The 17,534-nt window shown below is 51.5% G+C and overlaps 1 protein-coding gene across 2 annotated transcripts in view; it reads right to left on the reverse strand.

Moving 5' to 3' along the window:
- Sema4b (semaphorin 4B) overlaps positions 1–17,534 on the reverse strand; it is a 40,393-nt gene that overhangs the window by 5,198 nt on the left and 17,661 nt on the right. For both annotated transcript variants that reach the window (XM_087901375.1, XM_087901374.1), the window contains 10 exons: positions 7,689–7,852; positions 7,491–7,553; positions 4,847–4,945; positions 4,083–4,194; positions 3,662–3,775; positions 3,411–3,562; positions 1,541–1,722; positions 1,272–1,422; positions 279–489; positions 52–167 (listed from right to left, as the gene is read on the reverse strand). In XM_087901375.1, coding sequence (XP_087757501.1) covers positions 52–167; positions 279–489; positions 1,272–1,422; positions 1,541–1,722; positions 3,411–3,562; positions 3,662–3,775; positions 4,083–4,194; positions 4,847–4,945; positions 7,491–7,553; positions 7,689–7,852 — 1,364 coding nt within the window. The remainder of the gene's footprint in view (positions 1–51; positions 168–278; positions 490–1,271; positions 1,423–1,540; positions 1,723–3,410; positions 3,563–3,661; positions 3,776–4,082; positions 4,195–4,846; positions 4,946–7,490; positions 7,554–7,688; positions 7,853–17,534) is intronic.

A 17,534-nucleotide genomic window follows, 5' to 3' on the forward strand; every position in this document is an offset into this window, starting at 1 on the left:
CAGGGGAGGGAGAGTTGGCTCGGTGCCACGCTCACTCTATAGCCCACTCACCCCATGGCTGTCCAAGAGCAGGTTCTGCACAGGCTGGCCTTGAGGGAAGACCTGCAGCTCCTCAATGATGTGCACCCTGGAGCCCAGGGTCACCGCCTTGTGCAGGCGGCCGTCGCCTGGAAACACGGACAGAGTTCAGGCCCTGAAGGAGCCCACTGCCCAGAATCCACCAACCACCACACAGATTCCTCTCCTTCACTCAACCCTGCTTGGCTGCAAGAACTCACCAGTGCCCAGAAAGAGGACATCGTAAGTGTTGTGCAGGCCAGGTACTCGGTGCACAGCCACACGCTGGTAACGGGCTTGTGGCTGCAGCAGCAGTAAGCGGCTGCGGACCTGCCCGTCCATTAAGAAGTGGTCCTTGAGGAAGTTCAGCACTCGGTCTGGGAGTTGCAGGGACGAGCTGATCTTCCGTTCCCGGGCACTGTTGGTGATGCACTGAAGAAGGCAGAAGCAGGACGTGAGCAACAGGAATCAGAGAGGAGGCACGCCTCCACAGGGGACAGTGTGGCCAGCCCCGTCCCACCCACTGAGCTCCAGAACACAGTGCTGGTCCAAAGACAAATTGAACCTGTGAGAAAACCCCTTGCCTACTGCCCCTTACCAAATTTGCAAACAGGCCTCAAAAAGTGTGACTCCTCGTCTTGCATAGCGTCTGACCCTGCGATCCTCAAGCTAGGGCTGATTGATATCACCGTACAGCCAGCCACAGCTGAGTCCCATAACTGCCCGGGTCCTGTTTCTCCCTGTGCAAGGGTTTCTCTGTGCACAAGGTAACATGCCCAGTGACCGGCAACTAATGGCGTACACTACAATAGCTCCAGCCCGATCGGCATCGGCGTCTGAGATGGAATAGCTCCACAACTCCGTGTGGTATCTGGGAAGGGTCCAGACTCAGCAGCCCAGAGTGGTCCTGCCACCTGCACCTGTTCATTCTCTCACGCTGCTTGTCAGCATCACCTCCCAGGCAAACTGCTGGCACTCATACCCTGCTGGTCTACTAGGTTCCAAGCAAGTAAGAAAGGACTGTTACCTATGATCTGGTCATCTAGTCACTTGATAATTAGATAAGGAGGACTTGATTGACAGAGCAAAGGGACAGTAATAGTATTGTACAATATCGCGCAAAGCTGGGTATGGTGACATCCTCCTTGCAATCCTAGTACTTAGGAGGCGGAGGCAGGAGGATAAGGAGTTCAAAGTCAACTATTGATACCCACCGCTCCAGGCCGGGGCGTGGGCACCGGGTGTGTCTCAGTATACCACTGCTGTGTCTCTCTGTTCACTTTCTTGTACAGGCCATCAAAGGCCTTCTGCACATCATTCATGGTGAAGACACAGATGGCAGAGCCCTCTGTGGTCCCTCTGTGCCTGCCGAAGAAACAGCCAAATTAATTCCGAGATGGGAATCGGGGTTCAAGACTGGGTCAGTGGGGTCTAGCCATTCTTTACCCTCCTGTCTTCAGCTAAATCCTAGCATCTCACTCACCACTGGGAGGTGAAGACCCCATAGAAAAGAGTCTTGTGCCAGTCCTGGGGGCTGGGGCTCAGAGTGAAGACATCTTGTAGCACGTTAAAGGGGAAGCCATCATCGGGCCGGGAGCACAGGAGCTGAGCCTTGAGGAAGGAGGTCCAGCGCTGCTGCAGTACCCGCTCTCCACCCTCGTCGCCCTGGGAGGAGAAGAGGGGTCGCTGGCTTAGTCACAGACCGGGGCCACAGGTGGAGGCATGGTGTTGCCTTGCCAGCCCTCCTCAGCAGCAGCTGACACAGACACAGGAATGAAGAAAAAAAGCCAAGACAGACATGCAACTAAAAATTGGGAAAACGTAGGAAGATGTGTGTGTTTCCCATCACAAAAGTGCATTCCCTATAGTGAAGGATGAGCAAACAAAGACCGAGGGGAAGGGACAGAAGACAGTTCAGGGGCACAATGCCATCCAGCATGCCAGCATCGTTGGGCATGCTTCAAGTTACTCAGGCAGATCCCGAGTCTAGGAGCTGCAGCCAGCCAGGGAGCGCAGTAGGACTTCAACCCAATAAGCACATAAATGAATAAATAAACAATAGGGAAAGGAGTCCATGATTGGATTACTGAGCAAATAAGGAGCCTAAAGCACCTTGAAATAGCACAACTCAGCTTTGTAACAAAGCTAATACAAATACATCGGCTTTAACAAATCAGCAAAGAATGCTTTAATGTTAACAGTGGTCCTTTCTTGTAGGGATGGCAGGTCATTGCCAGGCTGGCCTCGAACTCACAGAGGTCTGCCTGCCTCTGCCTCCCAAGTGCTGGGACTAAAGACGTGTGCCGTCACTGGCCAGCTTTCCACGGCAGAACCTAACCCACGCGGCAGCTCTGATGGCAGTGGTGTTATTACTGCCGTTTAACAAGTGAGGACTAGAGTTTGAACCATAAACCTGGATTTTCAGTTTTCAAGAGAAAGCCAGAGACTTCTTTTCCAAAGGGACATAGTTCAGTTAGTAGAGTGCCAGCCTAATATTTATAATCCCCAACCTGAGCCCCAACACAGGTAAACCAGGTGTGAAACACAAGCAAGAAGATCAGAAGTTCAAGGTCATCCTGAGCTACACAGTGAGTTTGAGGCCAGCCTGGGATACATGAGCCCCTCTCTAAGAGAGGCACTATTACTATTAAGAAAGTTTTTAAAGCAGGATGGCGCACACCTTTTTTTTTTTTTTTTTTTTTTTGAGGCCAGCACAGTCTACAGAGTAAGTTCTAGGATAGCCAAGGCTACACAGAAAAACCTTGTCTCAAAATAAACAAATAAATAAATAACTGGGCAGTGGTGGCACACGCCTTTAAATCCAGCACTCGGGAGGCAGAGGCAGGTGGATCTGTGAGTTTGAGGCCAGCCTGGTCTACAGTGCTATTTCCAGGTCAGCTTGGGCTACACAAAGAAGCCCTGTCTTGAAAAACAAAACAAACAACCCCAAGTTTTTAAGATAGGATCTTGGTATGTGTTCTAGGATGGCCTTAACCTTGCAATTCCCGACCTCTCAGCTCCCCAAGTGCCAGGATTTTGGGTGTGCACTGTCACCACTACCTTCAATGTGAGATTTTCTCAATTAAAAGGAGGGAGGCCAGACAGGCACAGTGATGTTCTCCTTTAATCCCAGCACTTGGGAGGCAGAGAGAGGTGGATTTCTGTAAGTTCAAGGCTACCCTGGTCTACATATTGAGTTCCAAGACACTCAGAATTATATAGCGAGACTCTGCCTAAAAAAATGAAGAGGAAGATGAAGAAGAGACAGGTAGCTGGGTGAGCTGTTGCTCCCCGGGGGACACAGATGTGGGTTGTCCTTTAGGTGGACAAACCCGCTCCCCACCCCCACACACCTTACAGACTCGAGCAACTCGGGACACAATGGTGTTCTCAAAGAACTCAAATTCTTGGCCAGTCTCACTGAAGAAGAAGTAGATTTTATCGTCATCACCGATTGGGCTGCCCAGGCTCTCAGGAACGTAGGCTGAGGCCACAAAGGCAGGGTCTGCAGAGGCCAGAAGGGTACACAGTTAGTCCAGGAACTTTTGGGACAATGTCCCCTCCCAAGGGCTGACTGCTCAGGGGGCCTGAGGCAGAACTCCACCTTGTAACCAGTTGAGGGAGCTCTCAGTCTTGGTGGGGCGGGAACTCTGGCTCCGGGAGATGGCTGGGTCGTTTCCCTGGAAGCTACTGACTGTTCCAGTGTACAGCTCACCATCTGCCAAGAGAATGTTCCCATGGGAATGGCTCCCTTGGCCCAGGCCCCTGTGCCCTGCTCAGGGCCCACAGTGACCACAGCCCCATCCATCCTGCCTAGGCGGAAGCAGGAACTTGGAAGAGTTAAATGGGAGGGCAGCCCAGGGTCACTCAACGCCTGCTGGGAACCAGCACAGCATGGAGACACCAGCTCAGCCCTGGGACACACACTGCCCAGAGCCTAGACACATCCCAGACTCAGTTCTCCTGCCCTGTGTATCTTCCAACTCCATAAACCCCAAAAGCACCCAGCCTACACCACCACTTACCAACCACAAGGGCCGTGGATTTGAAGTTGGGGTCAAAGGGACAACGGCCCTTGCCATCCTCCAAGAGGACACTGCCGGCCTCATCTTGTGCTAACGTGAAGCTCGCTATGTTCTGTGGGGGAGTAGATAAGTGGTTCAAGGCAGGGAACAAGGAAGTGCACAGCAGGGAAGTGCACAGCAGGGACCTGTGCAGGTACCAAAGTACACGTCCTCCTTACCCCACGCTCTACGTGAAGGCATGTGTGCAGCGGGCACTAATCCCCAGTAAGCAGAAAAGAGACGAGGCTTGGAAAATAGTCCTAGAGTCAGGGAGAGCAAGACAATGCAAACCCAGGGACTTCTGACTCCAAGGCCTGTGTCCCAAAACACAGCCTTAATGCTACTCTCTGCTCGTATGCTAGGGCAAGGAGGAGGAACACAGGGAGGGCGTAGGCTGAGGGTGCGCGAGGTGACGTGAGAGCGTGAAGCACAGCAAGGGAAAGTCCGGAGGGCAGAAGAGAGCGGAAGTCAGGATCTCTGGGCAAGGTGGCTGCATGCACCTCTCCCTGCCTCGGCAGGGAGACATAGTAGGGGGCTGGGCAGCAGCCAGAATGATGGGCTCGGGAGTCTCAAGAGCCCACTGCGGCCTAGAAGCCTGCCCTGAGGAGCCTTCTTTCACCAGGAGTCAGGGCTAGAGGAGGGCACCCCTTCCTCCCCGCCCCCCCCCTGCAAAGAAAGGTTGTGCCCAGGCAGCTGCAGCCAAGCCCCAGGGTAGCAGAACTCACAATGTAGGCACACAGGGGGCTGAAGGCTGCCGTGCCACAGGTGAGCAGGTGGCTGCTGTTGAGTGGCAGAAGGATCTTGATGTAGTTTTGACAGTCTCGCTGTGGGGAAGGAGAAAAACCGTCAGGTCCACATATGCCACCAGGGGGCACTGCAGAGGCCTCCTCCCCAGTCCCAGGGCCAGGCCTAGGGGCAGGGCCTTTGCTGGGAATCTGAGAGGAACAGAAAGAGAACAGAGAAACCAGCAGCTGCGGGCTGGCTGGCAGAGCTTTCGCAGGGTCTGCACTGCAGAAGATCCTGGAGCTGAGTTAGTTTCTAGACAGGCAAATGCTCCTCTCTGGTGACCAGCACCCTGGGGTGGGGGCTCACCCCTTGGAGTATCTGGGCCCTCTTGAGACTCTTCTCCAATCCCGCGAGGAAACAGAAGGCAAAGCAGGAAGAACTGCTTAGCCCTGAACCCCTGGCACAAATGCCACCTCCATAAGGTATCTAACAGGAATTCCCAACTCGGTGACATCGACTCTCCCAAGACTCCCTGGGTTCTTTCCATCTTCCCAGAGGGAGGCCCTGGCCTTGGTGTTTCTCAAACCTCACACCTTTCTGGATGGTAAGCATTCAAGAGCCAAAACTCCAGAACCTGACCACTTCTCACCCCCTTTATGGATCGTACCTTGGATGAAGCACTGTCATAGCTTAACCCCAGGGTCCTCCCTGCGTCCAGCCCCAGAGAGAACACTCTACAGTTGGGGAGTATTTTCAGGTGTGTTGCTTTTGTTTATGTTGCATTTGTTTAACTCTGTGCAGCTGTGATCCTTTGCCTGCCTAATAAAGAGCTGAACGACCAATAGCGAGGCAGGAGCAAGGATGGGCGGGGCTGGCAGACAGAGAGAATAAATAGAAGAGGATTAAGAGGCGCAGAAGAACAAGGGGAGGAGAATGTCAGCGGTTACACAGCAAGCCATGGAGAAAGAAGTAAAGGAAGGCACACAGAAACAGAGAAAGTTAAAAGCCCAGAGGCAAAAGGTAGTTGGGATAATTTAAGAAAAGTTGGCAAGAAACAAGTCAAGCTAAGGCTGGGCATTCATGACTAAGAATAAACAAACCTCTGTGTGTGATTTATTTGGGAGCCAGACAGTGGGCCCCTCAAAAAGTAAAACATCATACAACACTCTATCCTGTACATAACGGGACCTACTTATTTTTATTTATGACAGAGTCTCACCATGTAGCCCAGGCTGGCCTGGAATTAGCAATCCTCTGCCTTACAATTCACGAGAATTACAAGCAGGTGCAAACATGCCCAGCTCAATGCAAAGCTTTTAAAATACAGGCAAGACAGGAAAATCACAAGTTCAAGACCAGCCTGGGTTCCAAGACCAGTCTAGGCTACAGAGTGAGAACCTGCTTCAAAAACAGAGGGTCAGGAATGTAGCTCCGTGGTAGGGCACTTGCCTAAACTGTATGAGACCCTGGGCTTGAGTCCCAGTTCTGTAAAGCAGCACAAACGAAGGCAAAGCATGCCACTTCTTCGCTTAGCCTGATGTCCACTGGTGTCCAAAGAGATTTGCTCAGACAGAACCCAAAGTCCTGCTCACTCTCTGCGTATTTCAGCCAAGCTCCTTACCTTCCTCTAAATCTTAAAGGCTCAAATGTCTTTTCAGCATGTAAACTGCTTTCTTTTAAAGATTTATTTATTTTCCTTTTATGTGTACAAGTGTTTTGCCCACATCTATGTGTGGACCGCTTTTGTGCCTGGTGCTGTGGAGGACAGAAGAGGGTGCTGGGTCCCCTGGAGCTACAGAAGGCTGTGGGCTGTCTGTCATTGTGGATGCCTCTGGAAGAGCAGCTCATGTTCTTACTGCTGAGCCATCTCTCCAGCCATTTTTTTTTTCACGATCACCTTGTAAACGAACTGATTTTTCATTGGTTCTTCCTTTGTTTTTAGCTTTTTGAAATAGTGTCTTGGAGTTCAGTCTGTCAATCTGCTATATAGTCAAGGATGACCTTGAACTTCTAATCCTCCTGCCCAAATTCTGGGATTATAGGCATGGTTTTACTTCTTTATAATGTCTCTAGTAGCTAACACTACAAGTTCTGAAGAGGGGCCGAGGCTCAGCTCACAGCCAGAACACTCGTCTAGTGTGGGAGGCGCTGGGTTCCATCTCCATGCTGCCAACAAGTACTTGCTAACTGACTGCAGAATGAAGCATGATTGGGTAGGGGCAGCCAGGACTTGACCTGAAGGCTGTCTTGATTATCACTTGCTCTATTTGGGACCTGCGGCTTCTGGGAAGATGGCGAGATGTCCTTCAGGAGAATCCTGTACTAGGCTGGACCCCACCTAATGTCTTTGCCAAAACCAAACTAGAATCTGCCAGGCTTGTTCCTTTACTGGAAACCTTTTACAGACATGCTTGCCACCTCACCCAGTCCCTGTTGGTGCTAAGGGTAATTTGGCACTGCTTATGTGTCAGGGGCCCTGGACCCCCAGTTTACAGGTGGGAACTGTAAGGCTCAGCGAGATGAATCCACTTGTTCAAGACCACACAAAGGATGGGATTGGGATTGGCTATCTCCATGCTACGCACTTCCCATAACTGAATATCTGCTCAGTTCTGCTCGACCCCTCCCCGACTTCAGGCTCACCTTCAGGTCCTTGCCCTTGAAGCTGCACTGCTGCTTCCTGTCAGCATCTGCTCGCCATAGCAGCTAAGGAAGAAGAAGGGGAAAAAGGTGTGAGGGCATGGAGGTCTGTAGTGCCATGCTCCTCTCCTGCCCAAAGCACCCTCTGATCTGCAGGCTGAGCTCCCCAGCCACCCCTCTCCATCCACCTGCCCCCCTCACCTCTTGGTACTCTCCGCCGGGCAGGAAGCTAAGGTTGCTGTTAAGCGCAAAGAGGGCCTCTCGGGCCCCCACGTACAACGTCTTGCCATCTTGGCTCAGCAGAAGGGCTGTGTAGTTGGAGATGTTCTCGGCTTCAAATTTCCGAATCGGCCTTTCTTCAGAGCCTAGGGAGAGGAAGACGGGCATTGCCTGAGAATGGCCTTTTCCATTTATCTCAAGAAAGATCGAATTTAATCTAAGACAGATTTTCAGGTTTTCTTGGCAAGAAGCTGGGACAATAGGTTGGGTACAAAGGGCATTTCTGACACACTCAAATGTATGAAAGAAATGCACTGAGAAACATGGAGGAGAACATTAATTATAGCTCCATTCATATCATCGAGAAAGAGTCCAAGGATAGGGGACCAGACAAAAATAATTATGATAATCCATTCAGTGGAATATTATACAGCTGGTAAAAAGCAATATATTAGAAACTTGAGAAAATAAGCAAACTAAGTTGTGTAAGAAATTCATAATCTAGGGGCTGGAGAGATGGCTCAGAGGTTAAGAACACTGGCTGCTCTTCCAGAGGTCCTGAGTTCAATTCCCAGGAACCACATGGTGGCTCACAGCTATCTGTAATGAGATCTGGTGCTCTCCTCTGGCCTGCAGCAGGCACACATGCAGGCAGAACACTGTATACTTTGTAAATAAATTAAAAAAATAAAGAAATTCATAATCTAGTTAGGTATGATGGTATATGCCTGTAATCCCAGCACACGGGAGGATGAGGCAGATTTAGAAGTTGGAGGCCAATCTGGGTTTACTTAAGTGGGACCCCATTTTAAGAGAGAGAAGGGTCAAATTACAAAGCAAATTATAATATAAAGTCATGGGTTGTGAGTACATAATAGAACCTAAGAAAGGACAGGCAGGTGGCTCAGTGGGTAAAGGTACTTGCCACCAGCCTGACCCCCTGAGTTCAGTACCTGGGACCCAGAGGGTAGTAGGAGGGAGGGAACTCCCATAAGGTGTCCTCTGACGCCCCTGTGAATGCTATGGCAGTGTGCAAGCATACATAAAAATAAAATACTATAACAGAGAAGAAAGCTGGTACATTTAACACCCCCCTCTGACAGCATCTGGCCAAAGAAAAGGAAATGCAAGGGCAGCCCTCTCCCTCCCTGACCCTGCAGGGATACAACTGAACCCCTCTGTCTCAAGCCAGAGCCCCCAGCACCCATGGAGACTTAGTTACTAGACAGAGCATGAATGTCCTCAGTCCAGAGCTCGAAAACATGAATGTGCGACAGACTGCATGACTGGGGGTGGGGGGTGGATGGGACTCTGCTGTCCCTCCTAGGAGCAAAGAGGGTCACAATGCCATGCTAGGGCTTGGGGTGTGGCTCGGCACATGCTCGTCTAATGTATAAGGGTCTGGGTTTGATCCCTAACAGCACGTATGCATGTATGTACAGACAGAACAAAATCAAGGATTATATCAGACATTTAAAAAAGATGCTTAAGGGGACTGGAGAGATGGCTCAGTGGTTAAGAGCACTGACTGTTCTTCCAGAGGACCAGGGTTCAATTCCCAGCACCCACATGGTAGCTCAACTGTCTGTAACTCCAGTTCCAGGGGATCTGACTCTTTCATACCAATCCACATAAAATGAAGTTAAATAAATCATAAAAATTCTTTAAATAATAAAAAGATGTTAAAGTGTATTGCTATTTTGATTGTGGGTGACACTCAGCCTACACCACCGTGTGGTATAACCTTAGCCCAATTGGAGTTTGCTTGCTTGACTTTTTGAGGTAGCTCTGTTACAAAGCCCAGACTAGTACAAAATCATGATCCTCCTGCCTCAGCCTCTTGTGTGCTGGGATGATAAGCGTGCACCACAACATCCGGGGCAAGTGTATTACTTTAAGTGGCAAAAGCAACAGCAAAGGTGGGAAGGTGACGGGCATGAAGGGAGGGCAAGGGTGACAGAAACCTCATTTTCTCAGCAGCAAGCCAAGGGGTTAGAGATGGAAGAGACGGCGGTGTGAGCATTTCATGCCAGTGTCCAGGGAAACCAGTGTCCATGGGTAGCATGGGAACTCTCTGCAACCCAGAGGTAGAGGTGGCTCTGTGAATAGGGCACAGAGCAGAGGCCAGGACAGTGTTGGTTCTTACAGCAAAGTCTTTCTTGCTTAATTAACATTTAAAAGGGGGAGTGAAGGGGTGTGGGTGTGTATGAGTGCACGCATGCATGCGTGTGTAGGTCAGAGGGCAATTTCTGGGAACTGGTTCTCTCTTCTACCATGTGAGTCCTGGGGATTGAATTCAGACTGTCAAGCTTGGCAACAGCAGCGCCATTACCCTGAGCCGTCTGGCCAGTCCTCACGCATTTACATACATACATAAAAATATATAGTACCACTGAGAAAATTTTAGGGCCGATTCATTGTTGCAGAAGATGTAATAATTAGGAGATACTAGTTATCTATTACTAAAAAATGAAGGTTATAAAATATCTCTGGTCAGATTATTTCACTTTGTGGGAAAAATATTAAATGAGAAAAAAAATCCAGACAGAAGAATGAATAAAGCAATTACTAGAAGAACCACGGGTATTTCTTCCCCTTAAATGTATTATTTGGGGGCTTTACAATAAGCAACCTATACCTGTATAATGTAAAAGATACAAATTTAGGAGGAGAAAATGAAACAAGTCAACGCCCACTGACCCATTAGTGTGCTGTTTATGCTTTGAATGACTAATGGGTTCAGAGAGAAATTATTTAAAAAATTCTAAGCGGCTGAAGACAGGACACAAAGACAAGCAGAAAGCAGCCCCTGAGCAGCCTCAGGCATGTCCCAGCTGACCAGTGGGTCGAGACCATGCAAACAAACAAGACTCCCAGAGCCGGGAAGCCATGGGGCAGCATGCCAGCCAAGCAACGTGGAGATGACTTCATGTGTGTTTGTATGTCCAATGTTTTTACATACCCTCAGCCTGGTTCCAGAAAGAGGTAAGGAAACACAATGCAAGAAAGTGGCGAAAGAGAAGCATTAAAATCAGGAGCAGAGAAAAACCGAGCTGAAGAAGACCTCTAAGCTAGGAGGGGAAGAGAGGTCACATAAGCAGGTCACACGGTCTTCACACAGCTCTTAGGGGTGGGTTCCGCATTAAGCACCAAGACCCCTGGTGGCCACAGGGAAAAGGGAAATGAAGTAACTTGGTTCTCACTACTCAAGAACAGGAAGACACACCAGTCCTTTGACAGAAGCCTTTCACCATGGCACGAGATGCTGAAGAAGCTCTCAGGCGGGGTTTTCCAATAAGCCTGCTGGGACACGTGGGATGGCTACCATCTCCAGTCAATAGGATGATGGACAGGGAGGGGCCCATAGCTGCTCTCCAGGAGGTCTCCCGGGAATGGAAGGTGGTGGCAGGGAGGACTAGGAGTTTGAGGGGAATATGTGTGGCTGGCACCCTCCTGTAACCCAGAGTTAGACACGGGGCTGCACTATAATTCACGAGGAAAGGTCCTGAGGTCAGAGCTTAACTCTGCCACTGGCACCAGAGGCAGTCACCCAAAGGTGCCCTCTCTTTAAACTACCAAGAGCCTCTTCTCCCAACTCTTAACTCCTTACGTCCAAGACGCCCAACCCTCAGCTCTTCACACTGGGAGGCGAGAGAAAGCTCCACCACCCCCCAACCCCTGAAACATCTGGACTCTAGGCCTTCCCCAGAGATTCTGAAACTGTTGCTCTGCAAGACAGCCACCGGGCCAGCTCCAGGTGACTCGGGAGGAGGACAACACTCTGAGGGGCACCAAGCAGGCCCTTCCCGACGACAGCCGCTCACTCCGCTGTGGTTTCTCATGTGTATAACTCGGACAACACGGAGAACGCAGCTCACAGGAGCCCCACGCGACTCAGCGAGATCAAGGCACACAGTTCCTGCACCCCTTCTTTATCTCTTGCACCCCTCAAGGTTTTCTGAAAGCACGGGCTGCCTCTGGCTTGCCAAGGCTTATCTGCCTACACCGGAGGGCATTTCCACCTGGGTGGGACCTACAGCTCTAAGCGGGAAGCCACCCTTGGATTCCGTCCAGACACAGAAATGCCAAGAGTCCGAGATAAGCACAAGCTCCAGGTGGCAGCTCAACGCCCCCTCCACTTTAGCCCGGTGGATGGCAAGCTGCCCAGGGTCCCTCAGACAAAGGCAAGCCAGGTTGGAGGGAAGCCTGGGTGCCGGCGGTCCACGACCCCTCATGTCTGCTGGAAGCACACGGAACAAAATGACCACGGGATGGGAGGTGGCACCAGCCCTGAAGCGAGCACAGGGCCTGCACAGCCTGCTTTCTCACGTGGGGACCGCCCTCCATGCTTGCCCTCCTCTCTCCCCTCTTCCACCCTGTGTCTCAAGTTTAAGAGCCATGGTGTGCTGATGAACCCGGCTGCCAGTGATCCTTCCACTCCTGCGGGCAGATTTCATTAGGTCTTCCCCACTGGTTAGCCCACTGGACAGATTGAGAGCATATACTGGCATCAGAGACCAGGTTCCAATCCAGCCTCTACTGCTCAGAAGGCAAGCCACTTAACCTCTCCGAGCCCCACTTTCCTTATCTGCAAAATGGGAACAATAATTGCCCTCTGCCTCACAGAGTTGTTATGAGAAGAAACGAGATTACGTATGTAAATAATAATGTCCATAATAACCCACACTTACTGAGCGCTTTACTCAAAACAACTTTGCACACGTTTTCCCTGCGCTGGCATGGTGCCTGGCACACGATCAACACTCGAGTGGCTCAAAAACAAAATCCAAAAGCCCTGCAGGAAAATCCAGCCCAACAAGCCACAGAGGGCAGGACAAGGGGGTGTGGCCTCCCTCCTGTGAGGTTACACTGCCGGCCCACTCCACCTGAGCCTGAGCGGGGACCCACAAGGGTCTCATGGTCACATCAGCTCAGAAACGGGATATGTGTTATAAGTGCTGTGACTGCCCCAACTCCCACCCGTCTAGTGCCACCTCCAGAGTGACAGAGTGGCTGTGTGGATGTCTGTGTGGAAGGCTCTGCCTGAGCCTGCCCATGTCTGTGTGTCTGTGTGTCTATGTGCACGGAACTCTGGGGCCTGTCCAGGCTTGTGCGTGAGTTCCTGGTACTCTGTGTGCAGAGGTGACTGGAAGTGTGTGTGTGTGTGTGTGTGTGTGTGTGTGTGTGTGTGTGTGCGTGTGTGTGCGCGCGCGCACGCGCATGTATGTGTGTTTATGTGTGTGGTTGTACCTCTTGTGTCAAAAAACATGTCCCACACGGTCTCCTGGCTTTGAGTGTGATCCACTTACCCTCCCTGTCTCGCTGCCTGGGGTTTATTTATCCCTTAACTAGAGGCTATGGTTGCTGTCCCAGTCAGGACAGAACTTCCCCATGGGTTCTGGGCAACTTGAGCCAGTGGCTGCCAAAAGCCTATCCTCCCCAAGGGTGCCCCATCCCTCAAAAAGACAGGATGGGGTTATTCCAGGGCTGCCACCTTCAGGGTCACACACCTCATTCTAGCAGGAAGTGATGTGGGAACTCCTCAGTCCCTAGCCTCACCAAGACTCCCCTTCCCTGTGACTCAGTCAGAGGCTTGGAGCTTTCTGGTTTAAGACAGGAATATGGCTTAGCCCCACCCTGGGCAGGGCTGACGCAGAGTAGCACCCCACTTTTCTCTGCTCTGTGGCTCCTGAGCCACCACAGGGAGATGCTGACCTAGCTCTAACTTTTAGCCCTCTACAGGTCCTAGCAGGCTGTGACCAGAAAACACCAGCCTCCCTGTAGAGTCAGAGCAAGGAAGCAGCCTTCTGCAGGGGTGGGAAAGGCCTCCTGAGTGGCTACCTCTCAAGGACACCATGCCAAGTCACCAGAACCTTGAACCCACTTGCTAGAGTCAGCAGCAAACTGGCCTGGATGTACTTCCTCCTTCCACACCACCCAGTTACTAGGCAGGAAACAGCCACCTAGTCCTCAGGCTATGTAAGCTCGGGACCAAGGTCGACATCAACGGGCTAAGGCCAGGGCAGAGTTCGCGAGAGAGTCAGACCCACTGTGGAAGACTGGAGGACAATGTGCCAAAGTCTGCCCTAGGCTGAAGTGGTCAAGAGTCCATTTATTGGCTAGGTATGGCGGTCAGTAATCCAAGTACTTGAGAGGTAAAAGTATAAAGGCTCAGAAGTCCGAAGTCATCCTCGGCACTAAAGCAAGTTTGGACCCAGCCTGGCCTACACAAGACTGACTCAATCCACCTTCTTGCCCCACAAAAAATAAAGCTTTTATAGCATTTGGGAGACCGAGGAAGAACTTACTGGAAGTTCAAGGAAAGTCTTAGTTATACAGCAAGACCCTGATTCAAAAACAAAACCAGTAATAATAATAATAATAATAATAATAATAATAATGATGATGATGATGATACACCAGAGAGAGCATGAGCAAACATTTGTGCTCGAGGGGTGAGTTTACTCTAGAATGCTTCCCTCCCAAATGTCCCTCTTGTGAGCTGGCCAACCCCTGTTGGCCAAAGCCACAGGACCTGTACCTCGTCAACACCTTCAGGGCCTGACCTCTGCTTGCCCCCTCTAAGGGTCACCCAGGACCACGGTCAGCTCCTGTGCCCCCCTGCTCAGTGGCTGGCCACTCTAACTCTCCCTCTCCTGTGGCCTCTCCCTCCTGCCCACCTTCTTCCCCACAGATGCCTCTAAGTTTGTTCTGAAGAAACAGGAGCCACTGAGCATGAGTAACCTCGACTTCTGGCTTCCTCAAACACAGTCTGTCCCTTTCAGAAGCCACTTTTTTGTCTCGAAACAAGGGCAAACTCCCTACGAGAGCTCTGGCCCACGCTTTCACCTTCGCCTCCCACTCCCTCTTCCAGGGAACTGGCCTCATCCAGCTCAACACTTGGTGGAAGATCCCTCATGGTTCAGGAAGCATCTCACTGGTACCCTAGACCCCATCACACGCTTGTTTTCAAGTGTTGGGCCCCAAAGACTCGCAAGGGTCATTCATGCCTTCCGTACACATCCTGGTCCATGTAGACTCAGTCCCACAGCCCCTCCAGGAGGCCACGGGTGGGACTGACCTGTGGAGGATGTGGAAGAGGGGAGACACTCGCCTGTGCTGGCGGCACTGCTCTCTGGCCTGTCAAGGATTTTCTCTCCTGTACACTCTGTGAAGGGTCATGTGTCTGCACCGACCACTTCAGTGATACAGATTCTGGCGCCCCACACAAGCACAAGCAATGACTTACTCCAAAGGTACCCTCCTGGGCCCCCCTCAGGCCTCTCACTCCGTGCCTTGAGCTCCGCTGTCTCACTACCGTCCAGCTTCACTGTGTTCACTCTGCCTCTCCTCTGCTGGCACAAACCACGCGCACATGCCACGCACCATCAAATTCTGCCAGTGCCCCCTCCAGTACTCTCAGACCCACCCGGCCTCACTACTCCACCACCGCTCCCCCCCCAGGTTACTGTAGCCTCCCAGGGGCCCTGCGCTCCAGCAGGAGGCTCTCCAAGAACAGTCACCACCACCTCGCAAAGCCTGAGGTGGTGAACATCGCCCAAGACCCGTGTCGTGAGCGACGCCCGGTGCAGTTCAAGGGTGCACTGGTCACAGGCAGCTCTGTGATACAGTTCTCCCTCTGACTAAACTGAATTTATCAGCCCTTCTACAGCCTGCCTGAATCTCCAGCCAGACAAGGGTTTGCCAGGCTCGTCACACCTGTCACAGGCTCAAGCGACACTGTTTTATGACGAGGTGTCTGGGTCTGTTTTCTCCCACCACACAGAAGAGCACTTTCAGGATCCAGAGCAAATCTTTTTCACACTGCTACCCCATGTACATATCACCCGATCAGGTGACCTCCAAGGAGGTGTGTCACAAATGTTTGCTGACTGAACGCGGGTCAGAGTTCCTCGTTTTGAGGTGCTGTTGTCCAGAGAGAAGCCCTAGATTGACAGCAGAGAGGTACCGAAGGCTCCCGCTCCCCGATGTGTCTGACCCTCCAGCACAGGGGCAGCTTGGTCAGTCAGAGCATCCCAAAGACCACAAAGAGACATGTGGCAGCTAAAAATGCTGCAGGAAATAGGAAACGGGCCACAGAGATGTGGGGGATGGTCAGGAAGTCCTAAGGTTCCCCGGCATCCTGACTTCATCACCAATCACTGTGGAACTGCCTGGGGACAGGTCACCCTCCTCCCTCGTGGAGAGCCCACAGGAGGACTAAGAGGATGGGTGAAGCACACAGCACTCCCCTTCCTGCCTACTGCCCTCCCCTCCCTTCCTCTCACCTTCTCACACACCAGACAGCCTTTCTGTGGTCAACATCTGGCACCCTGGTGCCAGGCAAGGGAGACAGAATTGGTAGGAGTGTAACCATCTGGAGGCAGGGGGCCCTCGAAAGAGGAGGTGGCTGCTGAGGCCCGGTTGCTTACTGTTGAATGGAAAGCGGGCACTGCCTTGCCAGACTCCCCTTCAGCCGGAAATCTGGGTTTTTATATAACATTTCCTAAGTTTTAAATATCAGTTACTAATTAAAAATTTCCAAGTCATTTGGAAGCCAAGGCAAATATAACCCCAGACTGGCTTTGCCCACCATCCTACCTCGTGTGCAAACCTCGGATACATGTGCACCCGTTTTCCCAGTCAAGACCACTGCTATCTAGTTTGACAGTGCCCTCAGGGGCCCCAGCTGGCTCCCTTGCTCTTTGAGGAGTGAGTGCCCTCACTAGAGCTGATCAATTACGACAGGGCTGAGCTGGACCACTCGGCCACTTTTGTGTGACTGGCAGGTGAAGCGAGAGGCAGCTGGTCTCTAGGAAAGAATGAGGCTCCTGAGTCAGTGAAGAAACTGACTCAGGCACAGTCTCTTGTCTTTAGTGAGGCATGACCCTGCCAGGATGAGGTGGCTCCGCTGGAGTTCAGCATTCTTTTCTACAATGGGTGAAACAATACAACACAGGTGCCTAGCCCAGTGGGCACTGCGTGCAGACGGTGTTCCTCCTCTTCTGTGAGTAGGTACCTCTCACAGAGGATGAGCAAGATGAGGCCAGGGCTGGCGTGTAGCGCAATGGCAGAGGGTTTCCTTGGCAGCCATCAGGCCCTGTCCTTCTGGGTTCCACTCTAGCAATGGACAAAAACAAAATTCCCTAGGCTTGGCGGTGGTGGCACACACCTTTAATCCCAGCACTTGGGAGGCAGAGGCAGGCAGATCTCTGTGAGTTCGAGGCCAGCCTGGTCTACAAGAGCTAGTTCCAGGACAGGCCTCAAAGCTACAGAAAAACCCTGTCTTGAAAATAACCAAAAGAAAAAAAAAAGGAGAAAGGAGGAACGAGGAATGAATGAGAAATAAGGGTTCTCTCTCCACCTACCAGAAGCCCCTCCCCAAAGCATCTCTGCTAGCCGTCCAGGCTAAAGGAAAGACTTCCAGATGGGCCCTAGAAGAGGCAGAACCATAGATTTGGGAGGGAGAACCTGACGTAGATCAATCGCTCCCCTCTGTGATCCTCAGCTGCACCCGTCCCCTCACTACCTATCTATCCTTCTAGGTTCCCAAGACTGGAACATCAGCCGTGATCTGGAGGGCTGGAGGTATCCCTGTGGCACGCACGAACCAGGGAGATCCTAGAGGGCAAATGAGCAAGTGAGAGGTGTGTGGTCTTCAGAACAGCAAGAGAGGTCCCTTGTCAAGACTCTGTCCCCATGAGACAAACCTTCCCAGGACAGGAGGCCAGAAGCAAGGGATAATTGGAGACAAGTGGCTGTATAACGCAATTTTTTTTCCCTGGTTTTTTGAGACAGGGTTTCTCTGTTTAACAGTCCTAGCTGTCC

This window comes from Myodes glareolus, chromosome 24, assembly GCF_982192425.1.
Source record: "Myodes glareolus chromosome 24, mMyoGla1.1, whole genome shotgun sequence".
Classification (NCBI taxonomy): Eukaryota; Metazoa; Chordata; class Mammalia; order Rodentia; family Cricetidae; genus Myodes; species Myodes glareolus.